Source organism: Lithobates pipiens, unplaced genomic scaffold (genome assembly GCF_037356315.1).
Source record: "Lithobates pipiens isolate NorthernLeopardFrog02 unplaced genomic scaffold, aLitPip1_a1.2 Scaffold_16, whole genome shotgun sequence".
Classification (NCBI taxonomy): domain Eukaryota; kingdom Metazoa; phylum Chordata; class Amphibia; order Anura; family Ranidae; genus Lithobates; species Lithobates pipiens.
The window spans coordinates 435,058,726-435,071,782 of NW_027507748.1; the positions used below are offsets into that span (position 1 = coordinate 435,058,726).

At 41.5% G+C, this 13,057-nt stretch overlaps 1 protein-coding gene across 5 annotated transcripts in view; it reads right to left on the reverse strand.

Annotated features, from left to right (window-relative positions):
• Positions 1 to 13,057, reverse strand: part of NCK2 (NCK adaptor protein 2) — a 107,514-nt gene that overhangs the window by 13,078 nt on the left and 81,379 nt on the right. For 3 of the 5 annotated variants that reach the window (XM_077482638.1, XM_077482637.1, XM_077482636.1), the window contains one exon: positions 5,626 to 6,347. In XM_077482638.1, coding sequence (XP_077338764.1) covers positions 5,626 to 6,347 — 722 coding nt within the window. Of the gene's footprint in view, positions 1 to 2,381; positions 2,515 to 5,625; positions 6,348 to 13,057 lie in introns of all 5 variants that reach the window. The other 2 variants (XR_013274583.1, XR_013274582.1) reach the window with 2 other exon arrangements.

Sequence of the window (13,057 nt, forward strand, 5' to 3'; positions counted from 1 at the left end):
CGCGATTACAACTGATCCAAAACACGGCGGCAAGGCTGATAACAGGAAAAAAACCCTGGGAATCCATTTCTCCTTCACTGAGGAGCTTACATTGGCTAACCGTAAAAAAAATCGGATCACGTTCAAGACCCTTTGCCTCACCCACAAATGCGTGCATAGAGAAGCTCCGCAATACCTAATGGAGAAAATAAATCATTACACACCAAACCGCAGTCTTCGATCAGCCAACAAAAACCTCCTCCTCGTGCCCAAAGCCCGGTATAAATCCAAGGGTGATCGGAGATTCGCTGTCCAAGGGCCTCGGCTATGGAATGCTCTACCAATCAACATCCGCCTGGAAGAAAATCACCTGGCTTTTAGGAAAAAACTCAAGACCTTCCTCTTTTAGCAGATGATCAAAGCTCGCCACAGCGCCTAGAGGCGATTCAGTTCGCATTGTGCGCTATACAAGTATTTCATTCATTCATTCTAATCGCAAGTGCAATGCTTTTCAGGCTCCTGCAGGAAAAATACATGCACTTTTTTCTGCAAAAATACGTGCATTTATTATTTTTCCCTAAAAAGATTAACTTGGTTTTTAACCTCTTCCGGACCGCTGCACGCCAATATACGTTCTTACTGTGAGGACGGATATTGTTATGGCAGCCGCTAGCTGCCATAACCCCAGTATCCTCGTGTTCAGCCGGCGGACCACTACAAGACAAAAGTGGTCTCTGGTGGATTTTCAGCAAGATCACTTTTAATCGGTGGCGGGAGAGCCCTAGACCTCCTCTAACTCAAAACATGCAACCTGTAAAAAGAAAAGGAAAAAAAAAAAAAAAAGATTAACTACTTCCCGACCGGCACACGCCGATGTACGTCGGCAGAATGGCATGGGGCAGGCAAATGGGCGTACCTGTATGTCCCTTTAAATTTGCTGGCCTGCCGGTGAGTCCGGTCGCGGGTCTCGCGGACTCGATCGCCGCGGGCATACCCGCGATCGTCTCACGTGGCGGCTGAACTAAGAGATGCCGTTGTAAACAGCTGATCTCTGCTCCATGTGATTGGAGCAGAGATCAGTGTTCACTAAAAGAAAGCCCAGCCCCCAACACGCCCCTAGGAACACTTAACCCCTACGCTGGCACCCACTGGTTAACCCCTTCACTGCCAGTGTCATTTACACAGGAATCACTGCATTTGTATAGCAGTGATTGCTGTATAAATGACAATGGTCCCAAAAACGTGTCAAAAATTTCAGATGTGTCCGCCATAATGTCGCAGTCACAATAAAAATCGCTGCTCGCCGACATTACTAGCAAACAAAAAATTATTAATAAAAATGGCATAAAGTAAATGTGTAAGTAAAATAAGTAAACGCTATAACTTTTGTGCAAACCAATCAATCGCTTATTGCGTTTTTTTAACCAAAAATATGTAGAAGAATACGTATCGGCCTAAACTGGAGGGAAAAAAATGTTTTTTTTTATATATTTTTGGGGGATATTTATTATAACAAAAAGTAAAAAATTGTCACTCTATTTTTGTTTATAGCGCAAAAAAAAAAAAAAAAAAAAGGGGTGATCAAATACCACCAAAAGAAAGCTCTATTTGTGGGAAAAAAAAGGACGTCAATTTTGTTTGGGAGCCACGTCGCACGACCGCACAATTGTCAGTTAAAGCGACGCAGTGCCGAATCACAAAAAGTGGTCTGGTCTTAAGCCAGCAAAATGGTCCGTGGCTGAAGTGGTTAAGAGGTTAAAGTTACATAAAACTTTGGTTAAGGAAAAAAAAAAAAAAAAAAGGAAGAAAACTTCTATTACTCTCAAAATTTTTTTTGCTGCTGCTGTGATCCAAATCCCTGTAAAAGGGTGGTTACCTTCTCAATGGTCCCACGGTATGTAGAAATGGAGCCACCATCTCTTGCTTACTGCCTAGATGACTGAACTAAGGGATTTGCAGTATACATAGAGCAGTGAACTGCTCATTTCATAAAAATGGAAGGAAGGGGAAAAAGGAGAGGGTTGAGAGCTGAGGGAGGACGTTACAAGGAGGCAAAAAAATAAATCATAAATTCATGAAAAATAACTCACAGGGTTATTAAAATATTTTTTAGAGCATACAGATATAGATTGGTGTCACTTTTAGAATGGGAACACTGCAAGATTGAGGACTCGCTGAAACAAAACAAAAGCTTTGACATCGAGATGTAGTGTCGCAGTGTCAGAAGACCCCCACATCAGCATAAGCACTGGCAATAAACCTGCTAAAAACGTGTACATTAGCAAGTTATGTACAACAGTTTTTTTTTTCTTCCCCTGTTGAAAAATGCCCAGACTATGGACATTAAAGTATTAACACATTTTTAACAAGCAGTAAAAGAGCTTTGATAATTGCTCACTGACCTCTGTAGTTGCAGGTACTGTAGAGTAATTCATCCTCAAAAGGTCACAACAGAGACTTTGCAGTGGTGTTTCAGTCGGTTTTTAACAGCTTACAGCAGCTGCTCCTTGTTTACATCAGAAGGCTAGCAGGCTGCTGTCAGAAAATAAGGAAATAAGTTGTGATTTCGCTGCCTCTGTTGTGAAATTGGAAGAATAATTTCTCAGTAATGCTTGCAACCATAGAGCTTAGTGAAAACATGTTTTAAAGCTCTGCCAGCTTGGTAAGAATGGTAACATTGGCGTATTCATTCACGCCACCCTGCAGCCTTTTACTATGCAGGATTGTGTTCATTTCAACCCAGTAGTAAGGGGGCGATGTCATTCACAGTTTTTTACTGATTTTTTTTTTTTTTAGAGACAATCACACTGACCTCTATGGAGACCAAAACTATTTTTTTTTCTAGATACAGAACTAAGGCTAAAAAGTCTGCCAAGATTCAAATTTTGCAGCTTAAGATTTGTTGTATTACTTCCATCTGATCCAAAGATATTACATTTGAGACTGACTTAAATTTAAAGCAATGTAATCAAAAAAGAAGACACACCCCACAGGTAATCTTATAAACTGCACAAGCCTCAAAACTCTAAACAGAAATCCACCCACCACCTTCCCTCACACCCACCAATCGAATGTGTTCACTCATTAAAGCAGGGATTCTCAACCTATTGAAGAGTGCATGCCACTTGAGGGATATGGAAATCAGTCGCGATTAGCGCAACCACTTCAGCCCCGGAAGTATTTACCCACTTCCTGACCAGACCATTTTTTGCGATATGGCACAGCAGTGCTTTAACTGACAATTGCGCGGTTGTGTGACGATGTACTCAAACTAAATTGATGTCCTTTTTCCCCCCACAAATAGAGTTTACTTTTGGTGGTATTTTATCACCTCTGCGATTTTTATTTTTTGCGCTATAAACAAAAAAAAAAAATTTTACTTTTTACTAAAATAAATATCCCCCCCCCCCAAAAAAAAAGGAATTTCTTCCTCAGTTTAGGCCAATATGTATTCTAAAAAAAAAAATCTCAATTAGCATATATTGTTTGGTTTGCGCAAAAGTTATCACGTCTACAAAAGAGATGATAGATTTATGGTATTTTTATTATTATTTTCTTTTTACTAGTAATGGCGGTGATCTCCGATTTTTAGGACTGCGACATTGCAGCAGACCGATCGGACACTTTTTTGGGACCAGTGGCATTTATACAGTGATCAGTGCTATAAAAATGCTCCGATTACTGTATAAATGACACTGGCAGGGAAGGGGTTAACACCAGGGGTGATCAAAAGGTAAATGTTCCCTAAGGAGGTCTTTCTAACTGGGGGGAGTTGACAGAGGGGGAGTTGAGAGATCTCTAATCAACAGACAATCTCACTCTACTCTACCTAACAGAACACGGATCTGTTTGTTTACACTGGCAGATCCACGTTCTGCCACTGTGGAGCGATCGTAAGTAGCCGGCAGAGTCCGCCAGGCCCATTGATTGACTCCCCCACTAGCAAATGGGCACACGTGCCCACAGACCGCCGTGCACGTGCCCGACGTACAATGGCCGTGATCCGCACAGGAGAGCCAACCTGCCGCAGTACAACTGTGGCTGCTGGTCAAGAAGTGATTAATGAAGAACAATCAGGATCATAATTTTCTGTGGGACTCATTGGATGTTTATGTACTGTTTAATCACAAAAACAAAAAACGGACAGGTGGTCCCAATTGGACTGATCGTGGGAAAGGTGCCTAATGCCGGCCATACACTGTTCCAATTTCGAAAGAATTTTCTTTCGAAAATCGTATGTAAGAATTTTCATACGAATTTCGCATTATTAGTGGGCTGCAGCAACAGCCGACTTTCGTGTGGAAATCAAAATCAAGTTTGAGGAATCGGACATGTTGGAAATTTTTTGAAAAACAAACAATTTTCTAATCAATGATGGGAGAATCGTGCGAGAAATGTAATAAGAAAAGAAAATTTACGGAGAGAAAAGAAGAAGATTCCCGGCCACGAAAAAATTCTTTCTGTAGCAACATGAGGTGAAATTGAAGGCTTGGTCGGCCGAATTTCGAAAATCAATGGTGGCATCATCGGATCACAAAAAAAAAAAAAACTTTCCGATTTTGAAAAGAAAATTTGTTCGAAATTTGACCATGTATGGCCTGCATAAGGCTGCTTTCACACCCGATTTCTTCAGATTACCCACACTGCGGGTGTATTGCAGTGCACCTGTGGCTTTGCTGCACTTTGCCATAGACATCTATTATAACTTGCAGGTGTGGTGTACTTTCTGAAAGTGCACTAAACCCACAGGATATAATAGAAGTCTATGGCTCAGTGCAGCAAACCTACAGTGACCACTGTAGGTGCACTGTACATGCAAATCAGTGTGAAAGCAGCCTAATAACCATTGCAAAACAAATGCTCAAACTCTGCAAAACTCTGATATTATGCCAATTGCTTTGATGCCCAAACTGTGGTTTTCATAAACAGCCCTTCTTTCACTTTCTGCAGGAATCGCCACTGTCTGCAGGCATCCCACTCTGTAGGTTGCTGTCCCATGCAGAGTGCATTTGGTATCACTCTGCCTTGGACAGGATCTGGTGCTATAGGAGGCGGCTTATGTAGCTCTGCTCCATCCACAGCAGTCTGTGTCTTCTACCGCCAGCTCCATCCACAACACAGATGCTCTTGGATGGTGGGTCGGCAACCTGCAATCTAGGCTTGCTGACCCATCATCTCAGAGCAGAAGATCGCAGGCCATATCAGAAGACTACCCCTCTGTATTAAAGGGTTTTAAGTTATTACACAAGCAGAAATATTTAAAAAAAAGGTACAGGTCTGTATAGAAATAGGGTAGCTATCATTGTGGACTTCTTGTCCATGATTCATACACTGAGGCTTATATCGTCTTTATTCCTTCATCACCAATTCAATTAACTAGATCATATCTATTAGGAGTCCTGGTAAACACATTGACTCTGGGTCGCTGGTTCATGAAGTAGTAAAGGAAGCACAAAAATGCTAGCTTTGGAGCAACCAAAAACAATTTAGCAATAAATGCTACAACACATCTGCCCCGAAGAGTCTTTTAATCTTTGCATATTCATCCCAAAAAGGTTTTAAAGGCTTGTTGATAAACAGGAAAAAGGATTCAATGACTAATGTGACATGCTGTATTATGAGAAAGACAACTATGGAATTACTCACTGAAGATTCGCTGTCCCGAATGACAAAGTCTCCCTCCATTCCTCTTTCATTTAGGGCACATTCTGCTTGATGCCTTGTAATTCCTCCGTAGTACCATGCTTTTCCAGCAAAACGTCCTGTACAAGCAGGGCCAATGTAGCTTATTTGATGAACATGTGAACTATTTAAAGAAGGACCATCACTTAGAATTATAACATAGTTTTTAGGAACAAGGCCAATCTGCCCACTGGAATTTTTACATTTCCACCATTCAGGGTCATTCTCAGGCTTCTCAATTACTTCCATTATTTCTCCTTTTTCAAAGTTTAGCTCTTCTTCAGTTACTGAACTAAATGGGTACAGTGTCTGAACAATATGGAGAATTTTAGTGTTTTGCCCATTGCTTATTGATGCACCTTTCCTCAAACTGAGAAAACTGGGTGAATCTGCTGTAGCTTCATCACATTCTTCTACAACATAATTTGATGGAAACCATCCAACCTGTCCATTGAGTGTTCCGCGCCACCAGCCGTCACTACATTTTTCCAAAACAATGACTCTTGCACCCTTCACAAGAGAAAGCTCATCATCTCTTTCTGCCGTATAGGCAAATTTTACATAGGCTGGAATATTTAAGTCATAGATTCGTTCAGCATTGATACCATTTGATGGATATTCTGCATCAGTACTCGGAGTAGGTGAAGCATCTCTAGTGCTAGTCTTTCGCTTCGTCTTACCCAGACCTGAAAAGTAATAAGAATATATGTGTTGTTTGCAGTCTAATAGTAAAGTGATAGTAATGGTTTGTTAGTAAATTAAAACATCTGCACTGTACATACTGCCTAATAATATACATTAGCAAAATAAATGTACTACTTAGCAGAAATCAGAGCCCACATATCTAATGAGCAAATATGGATATCTTCATGTACATGCTAACAAACTACACACAAATGGGGTATTGTAAGCACACTAAGGCTGGCCATACAGTATACAACTTTCTTGTACAACTTTCCTTTAGATTTGCTAAAACCACAAACCTAAACACTTTCAGTTTGTATGCAATCAGGCAGGCCATGCACCATATAGTTGAAGGCAGATCTAAAGGAAATTTAAGAAAATTGTATAAGGTAAGCAGGCTTTAAATACATTTATTTGCTTGAATATTTAAGAATTGAGAGCTGGGCCCCTCCCACCTATAAAAGATTAATACTGTTCACTTTGATAGACAGTCTCACCAGCCAACAGTAGGGCTTAAAAAGGTTCAAGCTGTCAATCCAAAAACAGAAAATTTAAGCCAGCTCAAGAACTGAACTTGAAGGATCACCATCACGGAGTAGCTTGTCTTGAATAAATATCCTTCCTAAATAGTCCATATACATATGTACTATGTGAAGCAAGAAAAAAAAAAAAAAAAAGTTGTGCTCACCATACAATCATTTTATTGTAGTTTATTAACCGACACCAGAATTCAGAAATATTTAGGTTATACTGTTACCTAGAGGAGGTTCAGGCATGTCCAAACAAAAAGAATTGTAAGCGAGAAAGGATAACCTCTTCTCAAATATTATACAGTCTTTTTTTTTTTAAACTTTCAGAGTTTATTGAGAGAAGAAACAATGAATTACAGAATGCAGGTAACATGTATAGAAATCACATATACATTGAGAGATTTCAGCTGTTAACTGTTGTAGCTTGTGGTATTATTCTGGTGCATAGTAATCTCGTTTAAAAAAAAAAAAAAACAATGTTACAGGGTTTTATATAACACCAACAATTTGCGCAGAGCTTTATAAAATAAAGCGTGACTGTAAGTTACAATATAGTTAAAGACTAAAGAATTAGAGGTGCCCTCCTTTCAAGCTAAAGAGAAGAGAAATTATGCAAATGCTAGCTGCTGTGTGGGATGAGTTAAGTAAAATTAGTTGCTAGTTGAAGGCGAAATAAGCTTGCTAAAAGATGAGTTTTCAGGGATTGTTTAACAACTTTCAGACCGGACCATTTTGCTGGCTTAAGACTAGACCACTTTTTGCGTTTCGGCACTGCGTTGCTTTAACTGACAATTGCGCGGTCATGCGACGTGGCTCCCAAACAAAATTGATGTCCTTTTTTTCCCCCACAAAAGAGCTTTCTTTTGGTGGTATTTGATCACCCCTGCGGTTTATTTTTTTGCGCTATAAACAAAAAAAGCGACAATTTTGAAAAAAAAAAAAAACGCATTTTTTTACTTCTTGCTATAATATCCCCAAAAAATATATAAAAATTTTTTTTCCCTCAGTTTAGGCCGATGCGTATTCTTCTACATATTTTTGGTAAAAAAAAAAAAAAAAAAACGCAATAAGCGATTGATGGATTTGCGCAACATTTATAGCGTTTACAAAATAGGGGATAGTTTTATGGCATTTTTATTATTATTTTTTTTACTAGTAATGGCGGCGATCAGCGATTTTTATTGTGACTGCGACATTATGGTGGACACATCGCACATTTTTGGGACCATTGTCATTTATATAGCAATCAGTGCTATACAAATGCACAGATTCCTGTGTAAATGAAACTGGCAGTGTAGGGGTTAAGTGTGTCCTAGGGGCGTGTTACTAACTGTGGGGGGCATGGCTGTGTGTTAGTGAACACTAATCTCTGCTCCAATCACAGGGAGCAGAGATCAGTGTAACTTGTTGCCACGCAGAACGGGGAGATTCTGTTTAATTCCGCATCTCCCCGTGAGACGATCGGGTCCACGGGACCCGCAACCAGACTCACGGGGGTCCTGATCAGAGAGAGAGAGAGAGAGAGAATGATTATTGCTAGCAGCCGCTAGGGATCTTTGCAAGTAAAATCTAGCATGCTTGTACCAAAGTTGATTGATCAACCTGGTACATTCAGCCTGCCCATACTCGGTTCGAATCTCAGACAGTTTAAACAGGAATTGGTCAAGATTCAAACGTCTATGGAAGGCCTTTTTAGAACATGATCATAAACAGACGGGTGATCTTGTGTCCTTCAATTAACATGAAGAATAAGACATTTATGGCCAGTTCACACCACAGAAACGCAGTCTGGATGTGTTCCAGATGCTTTTCTGCATGAGCGTTTTTGATGCAGTCCAGTGCATTTTTTCCCCCCCTCCTTTTTTTTCTTAACCTTAATAAAGACGTGTTCCAGTGCATTTTACAGCATTCCAGTAAAGGAAAAAATGCAACATGTTCTATTTTTTTTTTCTGTAACTGGAACGCACTGGAACTGACTGCACTGGTGTGAACTATGCCATTGAAAAATATAACCTAATTTCCATGCGTTTTTAATGCAGAAAAAAAACAAAAAAACAAAACAAACAAACACTGGACTGCATGTGGTGTGAAGTGGCCCTAAATGTTAATACAAAAATCCCCTTTCTTAACCACTTCAGCCCCGGGAGATTTGGCAGCTGAATGGCTGGGCTATTTTTAGCGATTTGGCACTGCGTCACTTTAACGGACAACTTTGACAACAAAATGGACATATTTTTTCCCCACAACTAGAGCTTTCTTTTGGTGGTATTTGATAGCCTCTGCAGTTTTTATTTTTTGTGCTGTCAAGAAAAAAAAGAGCGACCAAAAAAAAAAAAAACACAAACACACACAATATTTTGTACTTTTAGCTATAATACAAATATGACCCTTTTTTTTAACCCGTTCCCTACTGCCGTACTGCAAAATGATGGCGGCTGGAACTGTTCCTCCCTCCGGGTGGACGTCATATGACGTTCTCTCCTTGCGCGCCGCATCGCTGGGGACCCGGTGTGCATGCCCAGTGGCCGCGATGTCCGCCGGGGACCGGCCATTGCCCGGTAACAGAGCCGGGACGTGGATCTGTGTGTGTAAACACACAGATCCACGTTCTGTCAGGAGAGTCAGAAACAGCATTGGAGCGTGCCTATAGCCCAAGAGCCACCCAAATCTTAACCTACGTCCGAATCTTGAAGTTGCATTAAAACTAAACTATAGGCATTTGTATTTATTTTTTTGTTCATTTTCAAGGGAGGGCTATAACCCGTCTTTTTTTGCCATTGGAGAGATTTGCTTTTACTTCCTGTCCCATAGCTAAAACATGTAGAGAAAAATCCCTAAAAAAAAAAAGCCCAGAGATAAATCAACAAATGGGGACAAGCCACAGAAGAAAAATCAACCCTATGAGAGAACCTAGGACAAAATAGGTCCTCGCACTAAAAGCCTTTAGACCCCTGGCTCCCTAGGATCAAGGGATGTGAACTCTGTGTCCAAAGAGATTATCTGGCCAGACAACCAATTTCGCCAAGCAAGACTCAGAGAATCCACCATATAACTCAGGAATTTCAAACCTACAAACTCATCTTGATTGAAAGATTAGGATGGATAAAACTGAGAATCCTAAAACATCCTCTGGTAAGAGACCAGTGCCTCAGGGTAACCTTCAGAGGGATCCTGCTGGCACAAACCTGACCTCAAACCACAGAACTAGGAATGCTTCCCTGAATGAATCCCTTCGATCTAAGAACCAGCATCTGTGGAACCAGAAACAAGATCCTTAGCAGTCAGTTGCCTGATTAAACTGCTTATGGACTGCCCCACGTACACATATACTGCGACAGGGCAGCCATTAAAGTTCAAAATCACGAACCTGTACCAGATGTCCGCCAGGAACCCGCAATTGAGGCAGAACGGCTATGTAAGCAAGGCAGAACGCAGTTCTGCTAGTAAGGAAGACAGATCTCATGTTCCTGCTAAGCAGCAACATGGATCTCTGTCTTCCTACAGTTAAACCATACCCCACACAGTAAGAAAGCACTCCCAGGGAACACAGTTAACCCCTTTCCTGCCAGTGTCATTCGTACAGTGACCATGCATTTTTTTATTTTTATATTTTTTAAGCACTGATCACTATTGTCACTGGTCTCCAAAAAGTGTCACTTAGTGTAAGATTTGCCCACAGAAATGTTGCAGTCCTGCTAAAAATCACTGACCACCACCATTACTAGTGAAAAAATAAATTCCATAAATCCCATGTATATTTTTGTAGACGCAAAATCAATATACGCTTGAGATTTTTTAATTTTTTACCAAAAACACATGGAATACATATTGGCCTAAATTGATGAAGAAATGCAATTTTTTTTAAGTGCCAGAAAAAAGAGAAATAAAAATTTTCAAAAAAAAAATTGTTGGTCTTTGTTTACAGCGCAAAAAATGAAAACTGCATGGGTGATCAAAATACCACCAAAAGAAAGCTCTAATTGTAGGAAAAATAAGGACATCAATTTTATTTGGGTACAGCGTTGTACGACTGTGTAATTGTCAGTTAAAACAACAGTGCAGGATCGCAAAGAAATGACCTGGTCAGGAAGGGGGGTGAACCATCCAGAGCTGAAGCGGTTAAATGTAAACCAGGGAAAAAGGTCTCCTTCTCCAAGGAGGATGAAAATCAGCCAAGGAAAGAGGGCTTAACACCAGGTGGACCAGTCTCCTGAAGTAATTAAAACATTCCTTGCTCCTGACAAAGGATACCTGCAGAAGGGGACTAGTGTGTTCTGCTTGATGACAATCTGGGGAGGTCCTGGGCTCTTCACAGACTATCTTTACCTGCCATGCAAAGTCTGAAGCACACCTAGGTATGTGAACCTCTCCACCATGTCTAGAGGCTACCAGGTAAAAGGAAGCAGTTACCAAGGGATTGCCCCTAAAGATATGAATGGGAGCAAGTACAGGATTCCGATTAGCTCTCCTGTCACAAGAAGAACTCCCATCGCACCTTTATGTGCCTGGATTTTATAACTGCTGCAGTTTGACCCTCTCCAACAGTGACAGAGCATCTGGCCAAAGCTTACATTTCATGCTAGCCCTACATGTCCAGTCCAGCAGGGTCCATAAGGGATAAGAATCTTCCGCATGAGGCCCCATTAACACGCTGAACATGGCATCAATTCAACCATGATGAAGATTCTCGTCGGCTTGTCTTTTTTGACAATTGTCTGTTTTTGCAGCATCCTGCTCTTACAGAACAGTAACATGCTCTTCCAAACTTGACCTTTCTGCTGCAACCTGTTGCTCTTCTGTCAGCCATTGTTTTGCCTTGGCCAATACATCAGAAGAGAAAGCACGATTCTTGTATCAAGGAGCCAAAAGAGACTTGCCAGCACATTTTTATTCTCTTCATGCTCCTCAAAGCGTTTGGTGAGGCTGTCCCTCATGACCTGCCTTAATTTTTTAATGCCACGTGTGTTGGGTCCTTCAGTCTCTTGAAGAAGCATCTTCAGCAGTCACACAAAGGGGTGACAGAGGACACAGATGAGTGGTAATGACTCCCCTCTAGTGTCACTTACTCTATGGGGAGGAGGGTCTCAATGACATTGGCTGCAATGTCCCACTGATCAGCAGTAGGACAACTATATCCTCCATGTTCGCCTGAATAGATGCTCAGAGCTTGCTTCTGTTCCAGCTTGCTTCTGTTCCAGCATTCTTTGCAGCATGTGAAGCATGGAATTCCAATGTGGTAGAACAGCCCGAATTCGTTTTTTTTTGGGTAGGCCAAGGTCTGCCTGAATGCACCTCAGTCGCTGCTTGGCATGGACTGAATGGTGGAAATTAGGGGTGTAGTGGATCAAAAAAACTCATGGATCGGATCGTTCCTCGGATCACAGTCATGGATCGGATCATTTTTCTCATCAGCAAATAAATGAATTTGCAAAAACCTGGGAAAATTCCACCACCATATAGTCCCCACTGTAATATTGGCTGAGCATCGCAGAGTATGGCTGGGTATTACTGAGTATTGCAGGGTATGGCTGGATACTGCCAGAGTATTGGCAGGGTATGGAGGGATGGCTGTGACTGCACTTGGCACAGAGCAGCGATGTGGGCTCTATAGATGCAGCCAACAGTGCCGCTGCCATCCGATCTCTCCCCTCCACTGTACAGATCAGTACACAGAGGGGAGAGAGGAACCGGCGTCATGACGATCACATTGTAAATGCTGACGGGTGCACCAAGATGGCCGCCGCTTCCGAACTAGGCCGAAGCTGCAGCCTTTCCTAAGGCCAAGACTATGGAGCGCTCCGCTGCGTATGCCAATTCGAACGGGGTGGCCCGTTCGGATCACAGATTGGTGACGATCCGTTGCACCCCTAGTGGAAATGGACTGAGGATCTCTTCAGCATGTCAATTATATCTATCAAAGCTCTCTGGCTTGACAGACCATAATTTAGCACAAGTTGCAGGGTGTGTGCCATGCAACTGAGGTCTGACACTTCAGGAAGCCTCATTCCTTTCACTATGTTTGCACCGCTGTCACGAAGCACAAGCATCACTCGGTCTTTGTTTATTCCCTGGTCTTGAAGCATGCCTAGAAACATTTCTCTAATGTACTCCCCAGTGTGGGATCCTTGCATCACACCTTTGTATTCAACACCAATTGCCTTTTTTGTCCATCCGCTGTCAAA